Raw genomic sequence first — 18846 nt, 5'->3', positions numbered from 1 at the left:
TCTTTACCGCAAAAAACTGTAATCGTTTTACTTAATGCTTTTACTTTGAAAACAAATTAATGTTGTAAACTCAACCAACCGCCCGTGGATGTCCCGCCTGATCTCACTGGTTGCCATGGCAGACAATGCAAAGTCCCGCCCACCAAAAATATGTACCACCCTTTAACCTACGTTGTACTGTACGTGACTGGCTGTTGCTTGTGCCGTTGCCAGGTTACTATAATTTCATTGGAGAATTTTGGCGTCAGTCACAGAAACGAATTCAACGCACTTCCTGCTACCGCTCGAGTAGGTTGTACTTAGTGTCATGTATTTATCTGACATGTTTTTCCATCACCATTGACCAGAAGACAACTTTGCTTTCGAACGTTCATTACCGACAAACACTAAGGACTAAACTTGAGGCGGGTCGATGTCTAAAGACAACCGCCATGATGGGAGACGGCGTGGCGCTGGCCAGCATCGTCTCGGCCCGAGAGTTAGCCAAGGTGTTGACGGGAGGGAAAGGTCTGGGAGCAACAGCTCTGGCTCCTCGCACGGAGGAGGCAAAAGCAAAAGTACATCCACGCTTTCATCTAAGGTATGTATAAAGCAGCAGCTTTGCTCATGAGGAAACATTAACGGCTAAAATGAACAGTTTCATTGCTGTACCGAGACATGCTAGGTTAGCTTACAAGCCTGGAATAGGATTACTTACCTTTTAGTAGGTGTTACCTTCAAAAAAAGTGGTTCCCTTTTAACTGTTCCTTTCCAAACAGCAGCGCCAGTATTTTAACCAAATGTAGTTGTTTAATTATATAAAACTTGTTCATACATATGGGAATGTAGCTGAAAATAATTATTGTCCTCGTAAAATAGAGACGTGCATAAAACCAGTAACCCACTGGCTCATTTTCGTTTCTTGTACTGTTCTTGTGTAGTTATGTCTAAAGATGAAGGCTTATGTTGCTTCTATCTAACTAGTTTGATATTTTCAGAATAACTATGTTTCTTATGAATCTATTTCAATAACGTTATCAAGGATGACATTGGTAAAAGTAAAATATTTATTTATTTTGTCTTCTTTGATTAAACGCAGGTACATTAGAATAATACTTGGTGTATAAACACAAAACAAACGGCATATGTTGACAGTCTGCCCCATATTTTGCAAAACAGATAAACTAGCACTTTAGTACACATAGCACAAAAAAAGCAAAAACCCAGCATAAAATCACCATTTTGTTGTCTATTAAACATTTATATATATATATATATATATATATGTATGTATGTGATTTATTTTAGCCTCACATATCACTAGGCAATAAAGCTACTTTTTTTTTTTCAACACTTCAACAACAAAAACGACAAAACCAAAAATCTTGTTCATAAGTCTTGTGGATCATATGTTACTGAAAAACATTATATTGTCTTTTGTTCAGCTAAAACAAATACTTCTTCATGTATGCAGTGCACTCAGATTTTATAACATTGTCACATGGGAATGTTACACAGTCTGATGATGATGATATAGGTTTTACAGCTCGTCATCAAAGACACCAATTCAGTTACACATCAGATTTTTATGAGCATAATTTCCAACTTAGGACATCATCGTCTTAAAGCCATGTGGGGCTTAACTTTGCTGCATCTTTTCTGATCAGTGAGATACCTTTAAAGTCTACTGCTAATTAAGATACCTTGTGAGCACATAGGTTTGTCTCTTTGACCAAACGACTAGCTTTGCCTTCACACAGGCATAAATATATATATGTATGTGTGTGTGTGTATATATATATATATATATATATATATATATATATATATATATATATATATATATATATAGTATGTTTGTATGTAGTTTTTTTTTACAATTTAAAATCTGTGAAGAAAGTGTCTTGCACTTCCAAGGAGCCCCTTGGACTACATAAAATCCTGTTAAATCAATTGGCAACCAAAGTCTATGTTTTAATCCATGTATAATTTAATTATTTTTGCAAAATAAATTCATCTACATTGCATATTGTTTTCTACATGTTTAATAAGAAAAAGTACTAGTCAGACAAGATGAAATTAAAATTTCTGGCTTAAATGCAAAACTCTATTTACGTAGGAATATTAACACTGCACTTCACTCCGAACACGCCAACCCTTATTGTGAAATATGGTGGTGGCAGCATCATGCTGTGGGGATGCATTTCTTCAGCAGGCTCAATAAAGCAGGTTAGAGTTTGATGGACATTTGGCTGGAGGTAAAAACAGTCCAACCCTGAAAGAAAACCTGTTGGAGGCTGCAAAAGACTTCAAGGTAGAGCGGCCACACACCCCTCCAGCAGATGAGACTGAGCTTACAGACAGACCTACAGTGGAATAGTTTAAATGCACCATGCTCTTATGTTTTGGTCCAGTCAAAGACCAGAGCTAAATCCAATTGGAAACCTTGGGAGGAGTTACTTCACAGGCACTTTATCCAGTCTTCCAGATGTTAAGCTTTTTTGGAAAGATAAGTGGGCAAAAATTTCAGTTTGTAGATGTCTAAAGCTTTAAAGACCGACACCAAATTATTCTCAACAAAATGTGCTTCTACAAAGGATTAAGTGGGGAGATTGAATACAAGTGTACTGCACACATTTTTCATATAAAACAAAAGGGAAACACACATCTTTTTCCATCCTTTTTAACTTTTCTGATGTTTTGCACTTTGGAGTCATCACACCCAAAAGATGCAGAGCATCCCTCTGTTAGCTCACCCAAACAGAGCCCTGTTAGTGTCACCCTGCAATTGTGCTCTTATCCCTCTGTCAGCTCAGTATAGAGGGGCAGAGGGGGCAGGCTCGCTGCGTGCACATGATTGCGCAGCGCTGTGGCAGAAGGAGAGTGAGAGACGTGAAGCAGAGATAGCGGGGGATCTGATGCAGAGCTGGGAGCGAAGACGAGGGGAGCTGTAAACATAGGAAGCTGCATACAGTAGCTTGTAGAGGAGACTGGCAGGCGGCAAGTCAGGCCTGAGAAGTGGCTGCTAACTCAGCAGAGTGCCGAGGGCTCAGGCTAGATTACTGAAAGAGAGCTCTGGACAGAATAGTGGAAGGGTAAGGAAGGACTGATGGGCCATTCTCCGCTTGTCTCTCTCAGTTGCCTTTGAGAGAGGAGTTGGCACAGCTGGGCAAGTTGCTATAGCAGAGTGGACTACACAGTGGGCGTCTATTTTAGTCCTGCTGTCAGACAACGATGTCACCTTGGACAAATGGCAGTGCCGGTTAGAAGGAACAGGTTGCATGGATTGGGCTACCAAGTATGTCAGGAGTGGATAAAGACGAGGAACCCGCTCACAGACTCTTCTTCTACTCTGTATGTATGATCTAATGTTTTTATTCCCATGTTTTGCTAATGAGTCAGCGCTTCCTTTCTGTTCATGCTTATGTCTGTTTGTGGGTCTTGCCAAGAGGGAAACCTGACACTTGCCCCTTACTCAGCACTGTCTTGAAATTAAACAGGCGGTGTAGTGTATGGCAATGGACTCCCTGGCCAAGTAAGATAACAGTAGTTAGACACTAAAGTGTTTATCTGCTCTGCAGGCCAGGTGACAGCTTGCATACAGCTTATTAAGTACTCATTAAGTGGCTCACAACAATGTTGTTGGAAGGCTTTTTGTTTACCTCGGCTATTGCACAGGTGTTTAAGAATGCTGTACCTACTCGCAACTCCTAAAGAGACTTTCATCTACTGGTGGTCCAGGTTTGAGCGTAAACCTGTGCTCCCTACATGGCAGCTTTTCCATGTTTTACTGTGCAGTTCTTTGATGTTCTTTTATGCCTTTGTAGTGTCTTTCTAGAATAAAGCCCAGGCCACGCCACTTGACAAGTAAAGAACTTTGCTCACCAAAAGTAGGTCAGCTGGCCATCTCCCTTAGGGATGTTAAATACTATCAGACAATTGCACGCATGCTGTTTCTGCATGTGTATCGCCTAATGAGTCATGTTGATATGTATTCTGGTAGGATTAAATGAAGTGGCATGTTGCATTACATCGTGCCAAATTAATGCTTGTTTTCTCACATCTACAGATATAACTGAGCATATCTTTTTTTTTTTTTTTTTTCTTTTTTTTTTTTACATAAACCAGAAGAAGAATTGTTTTCTTCTGTGTTGCAGCAGTCTATTTGAGAGGCAGCCAAGACACAGTTTGTTCCATGACTCATGTAGTTAAGTGGAGAACAGCTTCTCATTTTAACTAGGCTTATTTCAGGTGGTGGTTATAGCTCAACTATAAAATGGCATGAAAATGAATTCCTTTGATTTTGACTTCACACAAGTATAGATTCAATAATTTAGAGGAAGTGCAGGAGTGGTGCTGGCGTTTCTGTGAGGAGGATAAACACAAGAAGGAAAGATCCAAACTGAAAGGCCTTGCGCTGTTTCTTCGTTATCCCCCTCCCTAAAAGCAGATTGTCATATAAACAAGTTTTATTTTTATGACATATCTCTATGTCACGGTGATTTTGGGAGTTGCTGATCCAATGTTTTATCACAGACTCTATTGATGTGTTTGTGATAAAGGGTGCAAAATGTGACAGAATGTTTTTTTTTTTTTTTTTAGTTCATAGGATTTCTTCACTCGAGGTTGCAATCAGGTTCACTGATGCATATTCAATGTGTAGGTCAACCATGATGCTCGCTGAGCACAGAGTGTGTTTAAAGCCTCTGCCTCTAGCTGTTTCTTGTCATGGTCTGTGCCATTAAACCTCACCCCTCTGCTTATTATGTTACAATGTTGTGCCTTCAGTTCTGGTTCAAACAGTAGCAAGCACGGGTCAATGATTAGAACAATATTTTCTAATATACTTTTATTTGAAAATACTAAAAAATGCATCAATTTCACAGTAACTTTTTACATCATTAACCCTGCCCCCCAACTGATGCGTGTTAGGATTAAAAGTAATAAGGTACTTGTGTAAGATTATGTAACTTAGTGTGCATCAATGTTTGAATAACTGAAGACATTCTGCTGCTGTGTATATTTCAACTGTTGTTCAAAATATGTGTGCAAGATGTCTTAAAATGGAGGTAACCATAGCAACACTAGTCATTTCAGTATGTGCTGTAGGCCAACACTGGAGTTTGAAGTTGTTTAATGGTTTACCAGTCTTTATTCTCAATTTTTTGTTTTTAATTTTGTAGAAATGTAGCAATTTGGACCATTTGTCCAATTTTTAAAATAACCTAAATACAGTTTTTTCTATTTATCAACCATAATGTCCTCTAAAACACCCCGTCCCTCCTGTTTTGGAGACCATTTACATGCCCATGATTGAATTTTTTATTGTTGTGTGTTATGATCGAGTATACGTTTCGAGATCTTGTGAGAAACTACAACAACCCCAGACATAAAAGTTTTGTGAGATCTTGAGTTACTTGTGTGTGATCCTGTAAAACATCTTCTTCTTAAAAAGAATGTGTAGCTCAAGTGAAATATGTATATTTTACCAACAACAAAATTGTTGAAATTGGCGACATTTTAGCAACACAATGCATTTATGTGGAAAACTAATTGACCAGGGGAAAATTTGTAGTAAGTTCTCCTCTCTGTCCTGCAGGCCTCCTTTCAGCGTTCCAACAGCCACGACAAAGTGCGAAAAATAGTTGCAGAAGAGGGTCGCGCTGCTCGGAATCTGATTGCCTGGAGTGTCCCTTTGGAGAACAAAGAGGAGGAAGGTTGGTAACTGCATGCAAAACAAAATTTTCACCAATAAAATTATTATTGTGCAGGGAGTGTCACTAATTGGGTTATTTGTGTTTAGGTATTCTTTAGTGAATGCCAAATGTTTAGTTATTTATTTGGAGTGTCCTGCTGATTTTACATGGAGCTCATGTTGGATGGATGCGGTGTATGTTTGGGATTTTTCAAACCGTTTACTGGGCAGCTGAAATGAAAGCCAAGACATAGGTTGTTTTTTTTTTATCTGCAGACTTGGAGTCAGGATTTCCGAGAAGTTGTCAGAGAAAATCCCCGGTATTACTTTTATTAGTGAGGAGGGAAGGATGAGATGATGCAGCTCTAAGAACATCATTGATATTTTTAGAGTTTACACTACACCTGTACAATATTTGCAGTCCAATCTTCTTAGAAGAGAGCAGATTGGGAGTTGGTTTACTACCAAAACTTGAAAAGATGGAACTGCGACTCATTAAGTAATTACTGAGTTAATACATACACTCTCCAGTATGTGTGTGTGATTTCCTCTGATTGAATGCATCATGAGGTCACTTGTGAGAGTTAATCTTTGGTGACAGAACAGCATAATAATTCCTTTTAATTATTTGTTGTTTTTTTTGTGTTGTACATTAAAAGCGCCTGGCTGCAAAAGGTCTTTGGCACTTTACTCTGTTTATATATGCTAACATGCTGCTTGTTGTAATGCTTTGAAGTTTATTTGTTCGCTGTGGACATTCATCAATTTATCCCACTTTCCAGATTGACATGTGTATTGACATAAACTAATTAAAGATACACTATATATTAAATTGCAGTGGTCATTAAAGTTTTGATTAGTGCAATACAGTAATCCAAAAGGACTGCCTACATGAAATATGAGGTGGGATATTATATTTAATGTGATGTTTATTCACACTTTGCATGTCAGGAAAACATTTGCCGAGTTGAAAGGCCTTTTACTACCAAGGCCAACGTCTGATTTGTGTCTTTGTGGCTGGGTGGCTAAAGCTTATGGAGCGTGGCATGAAAACTGTGATTTGAGCCAGAATTTCCTACAGCTGCAAATTCACAGCAATATAACTTCCATAAACAGAGAGCACTAATTAAGCCATGGGAATTACGGTAAAATGATTCATTTTAAAATTACTGTATTGAGAGATTTTAGTTTTATTTTCAGCCTCTCAACATTAAAATGATTATAGGAAAAGATGACAATATTTTTCCTCACCGTTTTAGAAAATAAAGTGAATTCAACTGCACATCCATGCATAAATATTTTGCCTGCATTAAGTAACTTACAGTTAAGTGCTATGTTGTATCCTTTCTTAACCCTTTGCTCATATTTTAGAGAGTTTTAATTATTTTTTCAGATTTCTGTTAGCGTTTTTTTTTCACAATCTCTCCAAATAAATGACTTACTTATAAATCAAAGTTACAAGGTGTATGTAAAAAGAATTTTAAAAAGACGTTTAATCATATTTTCAAGACTTGAATAATACGGTCAGGATTTGGGAATACCTGTGAGACTTCTGGACTTTAGTCCATCTGACACAGAAAGATCCACTCAGAATTTTCTGACATCCTTCCAATGCCTTAAGTGTGTTCACAGAAAGAATTGATTTACCACCAGTTATTAAATTCTACTTTAATATATTATATGTACTTTGGATCTGAAGTTTGTCTCTGTTTGGTTAGTTTTTCTGTTACATTTTAGTTGATGTCAACATTTTATTTTATTTTGTGTTGCTGAGGGAAAAACTTACTGAGGTGTCTGGTTGATTTTATCGTTTAAAAATATGACCTTAACATTTCTGGATTAGTTGGATAGCTGCAAAATGTATTCTTGGCCCTTTTGTTTAGATTTGCATTCATCAATTTTCTTTTGTTCTTAATTTTGAGAATTACATTTTTGAAGCAATGGTTAGTGTGACCATATTCATGTTTTGATCATCGTCGATTTGTGACAGTTTCACTGGATTAATGCAAACATGTTGACAGTTAATGCAAGGCTCATTATTTGTCTACCTTCATCCTTTAAAGCAAAATCCAAAGGCTGTGCCAGCAACTGTTCAAAGTCTCAAAGGGTCAACGCTGGACAACAGAAGAATAAAAAACAGGTTAGAATATCATCTTGTTCCAGTAGAGGGCCCTGTTCACCAACATAATTTGTAATTTTCTTTTACATCAGATCAACTCCCTGGTTTACAATGTATGAGTAAATCTATGCATTTGTATTGATTGTTGTAGAACATGCATTAGTCATCTCAGTCTTTATCAAAAAGGATTTAGCATTTACATAATCTAAGGTAAAAAACCCCCAAAAGGTTAATGCCACAAGGGTTTGTGTTTCCATTATATTCTGTTTGTCCACAGAATGCTGGTGTGGAAAGTAAGAGCACATCTGGAACCGTATTGGACAAGGGTACTGACAAGAGCCCCACCAAAGCCAGACAGCCCCGCAAAGTGGACCTGCGTGCTCGATACTGGGCATTCCTCTTCGACAACCTGCGCCGGGCAGTGGATGAGATTTACGTCACATGTGAATCTGATCAAAGTGTCTTAGAATGCAAGGTTAGTCTCATTCATTCATTCATTCATTCATTCATCATAATCTGGGCTTTCCCAAATTGTTTAAAGCCATAGTGTAATCTTGTTGTACATTGCCTTCTGAAATTGAAGAAATAAAAAAAAAAATCTTTCTCTTTCACATGTGGCACTTAGAAAATATAATAGGTGACCTTAAAAGACAGAAAATGGGAATGATTTAGTCTGATTGTGTGTCAGTTAGCAAAAAGTGTTTATGTATCTTTTACTACAATATATGCAATGTTTTTGGTTTCTAGTGGTTAGTTTAATTGTTTATTTTTGTCTTAATAAAAAAAAATGTGCTAGTTAGAAATTAAAGTTCTGATGCAAAGATCATTTGGTCACAACATTTCTTTTTTAAATTTTACATTTGTATTGATACCTGCTTATGGCACAGGAACTCTGACGTTTTGTTTAGATAGTTACTGCACATTCATATTATGTGCTGCAACTATATAATGTATAGTATTTTTAGTGTTTTTATTTGAACTGCATCATCTGAAACAGAAATTGGCTGATTTAGCTCCACAGATAAAAGATTAAAAAAAAATGCAGATAAAATTAACAACTTTAACTAAATCTTTTTTTTTTTTTTTTTTTTGATGGTGTTGGGATGGTTTTCATGGACCCCTGTGCTGTTAGTTGTTCCTCCAGGACATTCTGACATGACAGTACATGTCCACCATGCTGCATTATGCTGAACGTGATTCTGATGACGGCCACCGGTCTGTCCCAAATCCCGATTCCCCACCGTGGGCTTAACTCGGTGTCAGTGCCCCAGCACAGTTCCCGGTGGTGCGATAAGCTTGCTGTCTATTGTCATGTGTCAGAAGTCAAGCTGCTGGGTGTGTGTCCTGTTTTTTTTTTTTTTTTGTTTTGTTTTTGTCCATACCCCACTCTCTCACTCACTACTCTCTAATGCTGGCTAATGGGCATGAAGCGTTGTTGCTGGTCATAATCCCCTATCCCACCCAGCTTGGGCTTAATGGACACTGATAAATGATGGAGTCAACTGGAGAGGAAGCAGAGTGCTTTGATTACCCTCAGCGACAATCCCCTGGTGGAGCGGCGGGCTGTCTGTGTTGTATGCACTTACAAAAACAGCTCACCATTTTCCACCTAAAACTCTATGAACATCATCATCATCGAAGGGAAGTGATGCCTAATTATCCGCTAAGGCAGTGTTACTGTAATAGATGACATAATTTAATGTAAGCACTCTCTGCTGACCTAATAGAAATTGCTTTCTGTGTCAAATGAAAATTGTTTTCTGAGCAGTCGAGATGATATGTTTTTCTTAATAATAGCCACACTTCTTAACCAAGAGCAGAATGGAGACTCTGACTATCTAACCGGATAAATGGTCACCAGTTGTTTCTTTTAAATGTATTATATTTTTAAGTAGTTTCTGTTTATAGACCACTTTGATTGCTTCCCACCTGATATTTGACTTATGAAGAGGATAAGCAGTTGCTTCCGCATGTTATCATTCATTACCAAATGAACACCGTAGCAGTAGATGAGGACTGTGATGGTTGACCAGTGCTAATCAGCAGGCACACTGCTATACACATCTTTCACCGGATTGACTTGTCTATTAACTAAAAGGACCATGAAGCTTTACTCTCAATTACCACTCCCTTCATGCTACACATCAGTCAGTTGTGTCTGTTTCATTGCAGCTCTGGGAAACAGCTTCTCACAGGCCACCACTTCTGCAAAACCAATGCTGCAGTTCAGTCCAAGTGCAAATAAGCATTTGTTGTAAAGGATGTAAAGGATTGGCATGCTGCTCTGTTCTTAGAGCTTTCCTGTGAAGTGTTTGTCTTTACATAGCTCTTGTTATCAAGCAAACTTATATTACCTTTCTATGGCTGTGCCTGTTATTGATCAACCAAATGGAGTCTCCTTACTATATGATGGCTTACATCTTTTTAAGTAATTATTTGAAACAGATTTTTATAATTGTGCAATCTCATAAAGTAGAGTTAAGGTGAAACTAGATTTACTGGCTTTAAGTTAAAGGCTTTCTGTAAGGTCTCAACAGTCATCAAAAGTCTTGTATTTAATGGTTATATTTTTTTCATTTAAAATTTCTGTTAAATATGGCAAGATTTTTAAAATCATGTCTTCAGATTCAAACATATGACGAAATTAGATGATAAAAGATTAGAACATGTTTTTATTTTATTTTATTTTTTTAATCAAAGCTCATAAATTTTGCTATCGTCTAAGGTAGATTTGCTGTTCAATGCTCATGAGTTAGTTTCTCCCTTTTAAGGTAGCTGCATATGCTAGCTTTTTGGAGGCCAGGGAGCCCTTTAGGTGGAAATTGCTATTGTTCTTTATATTTTTTAAACTAAAAATGATCAATTAAATTAAATGTGGCAAAACGGTCTGAGACGGATTGTACTTAAAGTGTTATATTGCAGCATATGTATTACATGTATGTAATCCAATGTTATTTTGTGTAAATTCTTAGGTGTATAGCTTCTGCAAGGATTATGTTTTTGCCCAGAAGAAAATGTCACAGGGTTGTTGTTTTTGTTTTTTTTAACTTTTCAACAAAAAACCTTGTTTATGTTTTGTTTTAACAGCTTTCATAGCTTTCAAAGTTAATCAGTATTGGCAGATCAGATACTGACAAATCATGAAATGTTTTCCTTTTCAGTAAATCCTTCAAAACTAAACTGTACTGCCCTTTTTTGTGCATTTCCCCACATTTAGTCAGTAAACACTACTTTGAAGCCTTTCAGAATTTACTAGTTTTTAATTCTCTTGTTACTATTTTGTGCATCTGAGTAATATCAACCTTTGTCCTTGATGTTTAATATTTTTTAGGAGGTGTTAATGATGTTGGACAACTATGTTCGGGATTTCAAAGCACTCATAGACTGGATTCAGCTTCAGGAAAAATTGGAGAAAACAGACGCCCAGAATAGGTGAGTATTTTTTGTTTGTATTTTTTATTAATTTTATTTACCGTTGATTTCTGTCCTTATTTATTTCCGAGTCTCACTCAATCCTTCTGCTAAGCTGTTCTTAGCAATGAGACTGGAAGTGCAGGTGTCTGCTCCGTGGCTTTGAGTCACAAACAGAAAAGATCAATAGTCCGCTTGGCTTTAATTCAAAGGGATCCATGAGTTTATTGGCTTCTCTTTAACACAGTGACCGCTGCAGTCATAAATTGACTAAGAAATTAAATTCCAAGTGCCACCTCCCTATTTGTCCATATAAAGTGTACTGTTAATCAATAGGGCAATCTCAAACTTTTGCATGTTTTTGGCAATTATTAGCTATTCAGCTTTTATACAAATAATGTGAGGCAGGTCTGTGCATATAGATTAACAATGAATCAGGAAATTTGAAATAAAGCATCTTGCCAAAATTGTGCAGACCGACTTCTTTAGCGTGGGAGGTGCGCAAGATGTCCCCTGGACGCCATGTAATGCCAAGTCCCACTACAGACAGAATAGTGCCACCTTCAGGCACACGTCGCACCCTAAACTTTGGGTAAGCATACTGTTTTCTTTGTGTTTCTTTTTTTTTTTTAGATTGCACTGTGAATTTGATGATATTCGAAAGAGCAGACAGTGTGTAGCAAATAGGCCAATGATTATTGAGGTATTGGTTTAATGCAATTTGTTGAGGCTCTCACTCTTCACTCACAGAATTAGTGAAAAGGTGTAGAGGAAAGCGTCGGTTAAAGACTGCTGAAGCATTGGTTCAATATGTGCACTGCTTTGTAATCGGATGCTGCAGGAAATGGATATTGATCATGACGGAGCCCTGTTGTATAATCCAGTTCTATGCTAGCTCACACTGGAGCCTACAGGGAGGGGTACACGGACAATTGTTTGTAGTTTGAAGCGTTTTCTATGGTCTTACCAATAAAAGCTTTGTTTTTAAGTTAATTTTACCTCTGTTGACATTTGGTTGACCTCATACATTGCTTTTTTTTTTTTTTTTTTTTACATTTTTATATATGTGGGTCTCTGATCTTCAGCAGTGGTCCTCCACCAGCTCTGGCCGCCGCTCGGCTCTCCCACACAGGTCCCAGCTGGGCGGACAGAGTAAAGTGCACTCAGGCCACCCACAGCACCAGTCAACCAACCACATTCCCAGCAGAGAAACCCAGTAAGAAACAACTCAAAAGCCAACTCCACCTTACTGTAAAAGAAACGGTATTTATTAAATTTCTCTCTTCTCCCCTCCCCCAAGGTAAAAAAGATGCAGAAGGCTGGGAAACTGTGCAGCGGGGACGGACTGCCAAACCCCGGTCTGCTTCCATGGTTGCCAAGGTCAGTCCTGTCTTGGCTCGTGTCCCCGCTAAGCAGGACAGCGGCAAGTGTAATCGGTCACATCTACCACCACAGGAACAGCCACAGCGCCGTCCTGAGTGTCCCTCGGACAAGGACGTGACCCAAACTGACTCCAGGCAGCAAGTTACTGAGGAGCTTGTCCCAGTGGAGGAGGTTGAACATCCACAAAATGGACACATAATGGAGGTACTAATGTTGAGTACCGCATGACATCTCTCTGCTATAGCAGTCCCTGGATATCAATTATTCACATGGAGCAGTGTAACATTAGCTCATTTTATCAGCCGCATTTGTTTTTGTTTTGGGCTCTGAGATATTAATAGGCAGAGCGTCCAGACGGACCTGTCAGCTTTGAAGCGATTGATTGTACATTTTAGAAGCAGAAAGACTTGTTTCAAACACACTTGGTAAGGGTGTGTTATAACCTTTGGTTGTTGTAAAACTACAAATCTGTATAATAGTCTACCAGCTCAGTTTGACTTGGATGACTAGAGCATGATTAGTAGACATGGGCTGGGAGGAGATTGTTACCATATGTTAACCTTAAGTTAAAAATGCTACAGTATAGTGATTTATATTTATTAATGCAATATATGAGAAGAAAAATCAATAACATGATCTAATTGCTTTCATTTAAACCTAAAAGCAACAATTACTCCTAGCATTCAGAATTTTTAACATTGATTTTGACAATTATGACAATGTATTCATTATTTTGATACATAGACTTATCACTTAAATAAACTTTATTTGCAGGACATTTTTCATGCAGATGTATTTAGCACAAAGTGCAGTACAGAGCTTAAAAACAGATGAACCGTTCAGTATAAACTCTCCAAACTAGGAAAAAGGTTTATCAATTAAAGGATGATGAACTGAGAAACTGAAATCATCTAGTGAGGAAACAATAAATAAATAAATATAAAAACTAGCAAAGACTAAATGCTATAAAAACCTAAACTCTAATAAAATTGCAAGCATTTTATTAGGGTTTCCACATTAAAAAGTATTGAATAACCACAAAACCTTTCTAATATTGCTTAATGAAACAAATAATATTGCAAAACACAAGTGATAATTGACTGACTAAAAACTGAAGGACATTTGTTTGAACAGGTAAAGGTCGTAATAAAAGACAATTTCATAGCTGTTACTGGGTTTTTTTAATTAAAGATCTAGTTAATATAACAATTAGTTCTACATATTATAGAAGTGAGTACATAAACTATTGCGTTGGACTGAGAGAGACAATGGTTTTGTTAAGTTGTTAATGTGGTTTGTGTAAGTTTATTTAGAATCTGGTACGATGCAGAGGTTTTCGACCTGGGCAGTTGAAATGTGTTTTTTGAGAGGCTGTTCATTCTGCTTTTTTATTGAATTGCACGATATTAGCTGGTTAGTCAGGTTATCTTCCCAGTTAATGCCTGCAGTCGACATGCCACTCGTAGATCGTATATCAGTTTTAAAAACCATTGCCTTTATAAAAACGATGAGGAGTGTTCCTTCAGCTTCTACTGAAGGAACACTGTATTCCTGTATTTATTATTTTTGATACATAGACTCATCATTTAAATAAACTTTATTTGCAGGACATTTTTCATGCAGATGTATTTAACACAAAGTGCTTTTGCTTTTTCTTTTTTTAAAAATGGCTGAAAATATTTCCAAATAACTGAAATATATATTTTTTTTAGTGTCAGCAAATGAAGCTTTTTTTGGTCAACTATAGAAAAATCCGATCAAATCAGCACTTTGCCAAAGTTGCTTCAAACTCAAGAAACATTGTGACGTAATGTTTAAGAACATTATAGAACCTCAGGATATCTTCACAGTAATGACTGGCCCATGTCTAAAAGCATGTTAGTTCAGCCTCCCTGCATGGTTTTGCTTTCTTGTATGTGGTTGATTACAATTTATTTGTTTTAGTTTTACATCATCATAATGAACTGGATGAAAAAAAATGCATGTCTTTAATTCAGTTTGCGTGTGTTTGTGTGACTGTTGGTGCAGCCCCCAGCAGAGCCTATGCAACACTCAGAGCACTGTGTCGACGCACCCTGTGAAGACGTGCCTCCCCCCGTAGCATCACTTGTCCCATTCCAGGCCTCAGAGTGCCCCCAGTCCAAAGCCCCAGTCCCACCAACAGACTCTTTTACTATGTCAATCCCAGTCTGTGCTCAGACCATTACAGCATCCGTCGACCTGCACCAGACGAATGGGCTCAGTAGTATGTTGGCCTCTGGGGACGCTGGAGCTGAGGGGGGCGCGTCACAGGGCATGACAACATCTGCTCCAGGACGGGCCGAGGCTCCCATGGCAGCGGTGAAACTGGAGAGTGTGCTGGACCCCACAGAGCTTTCTACTGTGAGTGCTGAGAGATGGAGGAGCAGAGGGAGGGGATGGCTGAGAGGGCAGAGATCCCCTAGGGTTCTTTATCGCCTAAACAAAGTCGGTCTCAAGAAACCTTCTGACCAAAATGTGCAGACAGGACCCCGTAGCTCTGTTTAGTGTTGGGATAGCAGCATTCATTGGTAAAAATAGCTGTGACTAGATGGCTTATGTATTATAGAAAGCATTTCAAGACTGTTGGCTAAAATGAATCTCTCAACTTCAAGTAAATGTTTGCATGTTTTTTTTGGTACATGAGATTCCGCTCCAAATTGTATGCAATTATAATGCAATTGGTGTTAAAAGACAAGTGTAGTGTCTTTTAGGTCATCGTGAGACTAATTTATTTAATATAAAATTAAAAAATCCCAAACCGGCCCTAAGAAACTCCAGAATAAATTATGCTTTTTTCCACTTAAGATGGTTTGAAACTTTTGCTTCCCTAGAGTTGTGTTATCTATGTTTTTTTAACACTCCAATCCTTAAATTAAGATTTAAGTTGCCTCCTTCCACCATCTCTTCACCCTCACTGTTAATGTGCCCTGCATGACTTTTGGATGCTTCCCCACTTGTAATAGTTGTGGTGGTTGTGTGGTATAAACTGTGATTGGATTGAAGTGGTATTTTGATTCTTGATGCACGCTCATAAAAGTCATAGCAGAACCTTTAACTGATTTTAAAAAATCCTTTACCTGGTATAATAAGAAGAGTTAAATCACTTTCAGTGTATTATCCTTAAACTGTTGCATGTTTAGTCCTCAAAGATACTTGGAATGAAACGAAACATGAAACCAATCATACGCGTTAATCTATAGAAGAGTTTATATATATATTTTAAAGGTTTTATTTATTCCCAGATATCTTTATTTTATTTTTTTTGTGTAAGTGAAATATTTTTTGTAGTCTATTTACCCAGCATTAAGACTTTAAGTTTGAACCATGTAACATTTTTAAAGTGGTTAATCTGTTTGTCTAATTGAACTGGTGGATGTGCGCAGCCTCAGTCGATGGCCGAGGTCCTGGCTAAGAAAGAGGAGCTGGCGGACCGGCTGGAGAAGGCCAATGAGGAGGCCATAGCCAGCGCTATCGCTGAGGAAGAGCAGCTGACCAGAGAGATTCAGGCAGAGAATAACGATCTGGAGACTGACAATGAAAGTGATTTTACTGTAAGATTACTCATGCTTTATTTGTTTAACTTCACCATCTTTGGTCAGTGTCTGAGGTCTTTTGTAAATTAATTGATTAAATACAACTTTCCACCAAAGGCTAACAGTTGTGGGGTTTATGGAGGCAACATCGATTGGAGCGATATGTTGGCTGAATTTGATGGTATGGAATGTAACGTCTAAATGACATTATTTTTTTTATTTTATCTAAGAGTGACAGTGGTCAGTATATTTGACTTGGTTTCCCTTTTTGTAGCTCGAGAATCTTGGCGTCAGAGTACCTCTTGGGGGGATATGGTAGAGGAAGAGCCGGCCCGCCCTCCTGGACATGGAATCCATATGCATGAGAAATTGTCCTCTCCATCACGCAAAAGGTAAAATATTTTTCTTTTATGCAGATTTTCCTCTGTTTGGTCTAATAAAGTGTTTTCCCGCAATCTTGTTTTGTTCTGCCCTTCTGTTTCAAACAGAACTGATCAGATGTAACTACTTAACGTTTGAGAAGCAATTTGGCTGTTCAAATTCCTGTCTGAATGGTCAATTTGTATTAGGTTCAAATGAGTGGAATTCTGTACCAAAACGTGTAATTATCATGTTTATTTGTACATTTTTACTCCTGTTAAAAGATGAAGTTTCATTGCCCTCAGTTTTTCAGAAAAGTATTGACCAAAGTAATCAGAAAGCAGGTCAAGCCATCAGTTTAATTTTCAAGCATTCTCCTTACAAAGGTGAACATGGAGGTGAACCTCCTTACATAGGTTATCTACAGTCAATACTTTCTGCAGTGACTGTAGATAACATAAAGGGCGATTAAGTGATCTTTTTAAAGAGTAATTGCTGCAATATTTAAGGTCTAGTTTCATTGGTTCTGTAGCTGTCTGTAAAAATTCCATATGGAGGAATTTTTTTGATATGTCAAACTTCCCTTTCCCCTCCAGTATTTGACATCATGTTCTTAAATAACTTTTTTTTTAATCCCTTATCATTTTTGCAACCTCCCACCATTTTAAGGCAGGTTACTGAATGATTTATTTCCATAATTTTTTTTTACAGAACAATTGCAGAGTCAAAGAAGAAACACGAGGAGAAACAACTGAAGGCACAGCAGCTGAGGGACAAACTCCGTGAGGAAAAGACGCTCAAGTTGCAGAAGCTCATGGAGAGAGTAAGTCAGCTGGCCTGATGGCTTGGTTACTAAAGAAACTTTATTCAGGCTGTGCTCACACTGGCTCACAACGAGCATGTCTTTCAACACACTGCCTCCTAGAATCACTAAATATTAAAATTCTCTCCTGTCACATATAGGCCAGCTGGCCGCAGCCAGACATGAGATCTCTTGCCAAAATCTACAGCCTTTCATGAAGTTTGTTTTCATTCTCCAAGCCATAGCAAAATGAAAAAGTCATAGAATAAATCGGGTTAACCACATAAATTCATAAAGTGGTGTTTATTCTTATTAATCCCCACAAGGACACCCAAGTCAAGGCAGTAAATGAGGGCAGAGGGGATATCGCTGTTTAGTCTTTATGAATCTATTATGCATTCCTCTAGTCTCACCTCACCAACTGATCACTCTTCACTTTCTGCAGGAGAAGGATGTGCGAAAATGGAAAGAGCAGTTGTTGGACCAGCGTCGGAAGATGATGGAAGAAAAACTTTTGCACGCCGAGTTCAAGAGAGAGCTGCAACTCCAGGCCATTGTGAAAAAAGCTCAGGAAGAAGAGGCCAAGGTAGAGAAGGGAATTCCTGAAAAATTCTAACAATGTGTCCTTTCCAAAATTTAAGTTTGAATCCACATCACTTTGTTTATGTTGTGTGCTCTTACCATTTTCTGTTTGCAACATCAGGTGAATGAAATAGCTTTCATCAACACTCTGGAAGCCCAGAATAAGAGGCACGACGCCCTGGCCAAGTTAAATGAGTATGAACAACGCCTTAATGAGCTGCAGGAAGAGAGGCAGAGAAGACAGGAAGAGAAGCAGGCTAGAGATGAGGCAGTTCAGGTTGGGTTTTTATTTATTTCACGTTTTGGTCTGTTTGTATTTTTAATTTGCCAATCAGACAGTTAGCTATATCTACATTTAGTTATTTTTCTTTTACTCTTGTAGGAACGCAAGCGGGTCTTAGAAGCAGAGCGGCAGGCAAGAGTGGAGGAGCTGCTGACGAAGAGGAAGGAGCAGGAGGCTCGCATCGAGCAGCAGAGGCAAGAGAAAGAGAAAGCCAGGGAGGATGCAGCAAGGGAAAGGGCCAGGTTTGTGCTCTGACATTTATTAAATTTGGGTGTTTTTAACATTGTTTTAGGACAAATTCAGTCCTGTTTTGATGAAATTATGAATTACTTTTTTCCATTATACAAGAATGTCTACTTCAACTATGTACTAAAATGTGAAAAAGGTCAGAGTATGACTACTTTAATCTCTTACTAAAAATCAGCAAATAGATGTAAAGCATTTGTCAATTATCTGTTATATTATTGGACAACATAATGTGAGCATTTACATTTAACTACATATTTTTCAATCTAAAGAGACCGAGAGGAGCGTCTGGCTGCTCTTAGTGCCGCCCAACAAGAGGCCATGGAGGAGCTTCAGAAGAAAATTCAAATGAAGGTGTGCACATGTTGCTGTTTTTGCAGACATGCTCCAGGAATATCCTCTTTCCCAATAAACCTAAATTGTTTTCATTGT

General features: G+C 38.0%; 1 protein-coding gene across 3 annotated transcripts in view; it reads left to right on the top strand.

Annotated features, from left to right (window-relative positions):
• The first annotated feature begins 245 nt into the window (after positions 1-245).
• scaper (S-phase cyclin A-associated protein in the ER) overlaps positions 246-18846 on the top strand; it is a 66673-nt gene continuing 48072 nt past the window's right edge. Inside the window, exons 1-18 of one of the 3 annotated variants that reach the window (XM_015004417.2) lie at positions 247-580; positions 5579-5696; positions 7738-7814; positions 8071-8268; positions 11125-11225; positions 11680-11796; positions 12290-12420; positions 12505-12584; positions 12660-12791; positions 14616-14969; positions 15992-16159; positions 16259-16322; positions 16416-16533; positions 17213-17324; positions 17749-17889; positions 18007-18162; positions 18268-18410; positions 18687-18768. In XM_015004417.2, coding sequence (XP_014859903.2) covers positions 413-580; positions 5579-5696; positions 7738-7814; positions 8071-8268; positions 11125-11225; positions 11680-11796; positions 12290-12420; positions 12505-12584; positions 12660-12791; positions 14616-14969; positions 15992-16159; positions 16259-16322; positions 16416-16533; positions 17213-17324; positions 17749-17889; positions 18007-18162; positions 18268-18410; positions 18687-18768 — 2460 coding nt within the window. In that variant the 5' untranslated portion in view covers positions 247-412. Of the gene's footprint in view, positions 581-5578; positions 5697-7737; positions 7815-8070; positions 8269-11124; positions 11226-11679; positions 11797-12289; positions 12421-12504; positions 12792-14615; positions 14970-15991; positions 16160-16258; positions 16323-16415; positions 16534-17212; positions 17325-17748; positions 17890-18006; positions 18163-18267; positions 18411-18686; positions 18769-18846 lie in introns of all 3 variants that reach the window. The other 2 variants (XM_015004416.2, XM_015004415.2) reach the window with 2 other exon arrangements.

The sequence above is a fragment of the Poecilia mexicana genome, unplaced genomic scaffold, assembly GCF_051168715.1.
Source record: "Poecilia mexicana isolate PSO_F unplaced genomic scaffold, ASM5116871v1 scaffold_6, whole genome shotgun sequence".
In the NCBI taxonomy this organism is placed as follows: Eukaryota; Metazoa; Chordata; class Actinopteri; order Cyprinodontiformes; family Poeciliidae; genus Poecilia; species Poecilia mexicana.
This window is presented reverse-complemented; position numbering and strand designations above follow the sequence as displayed.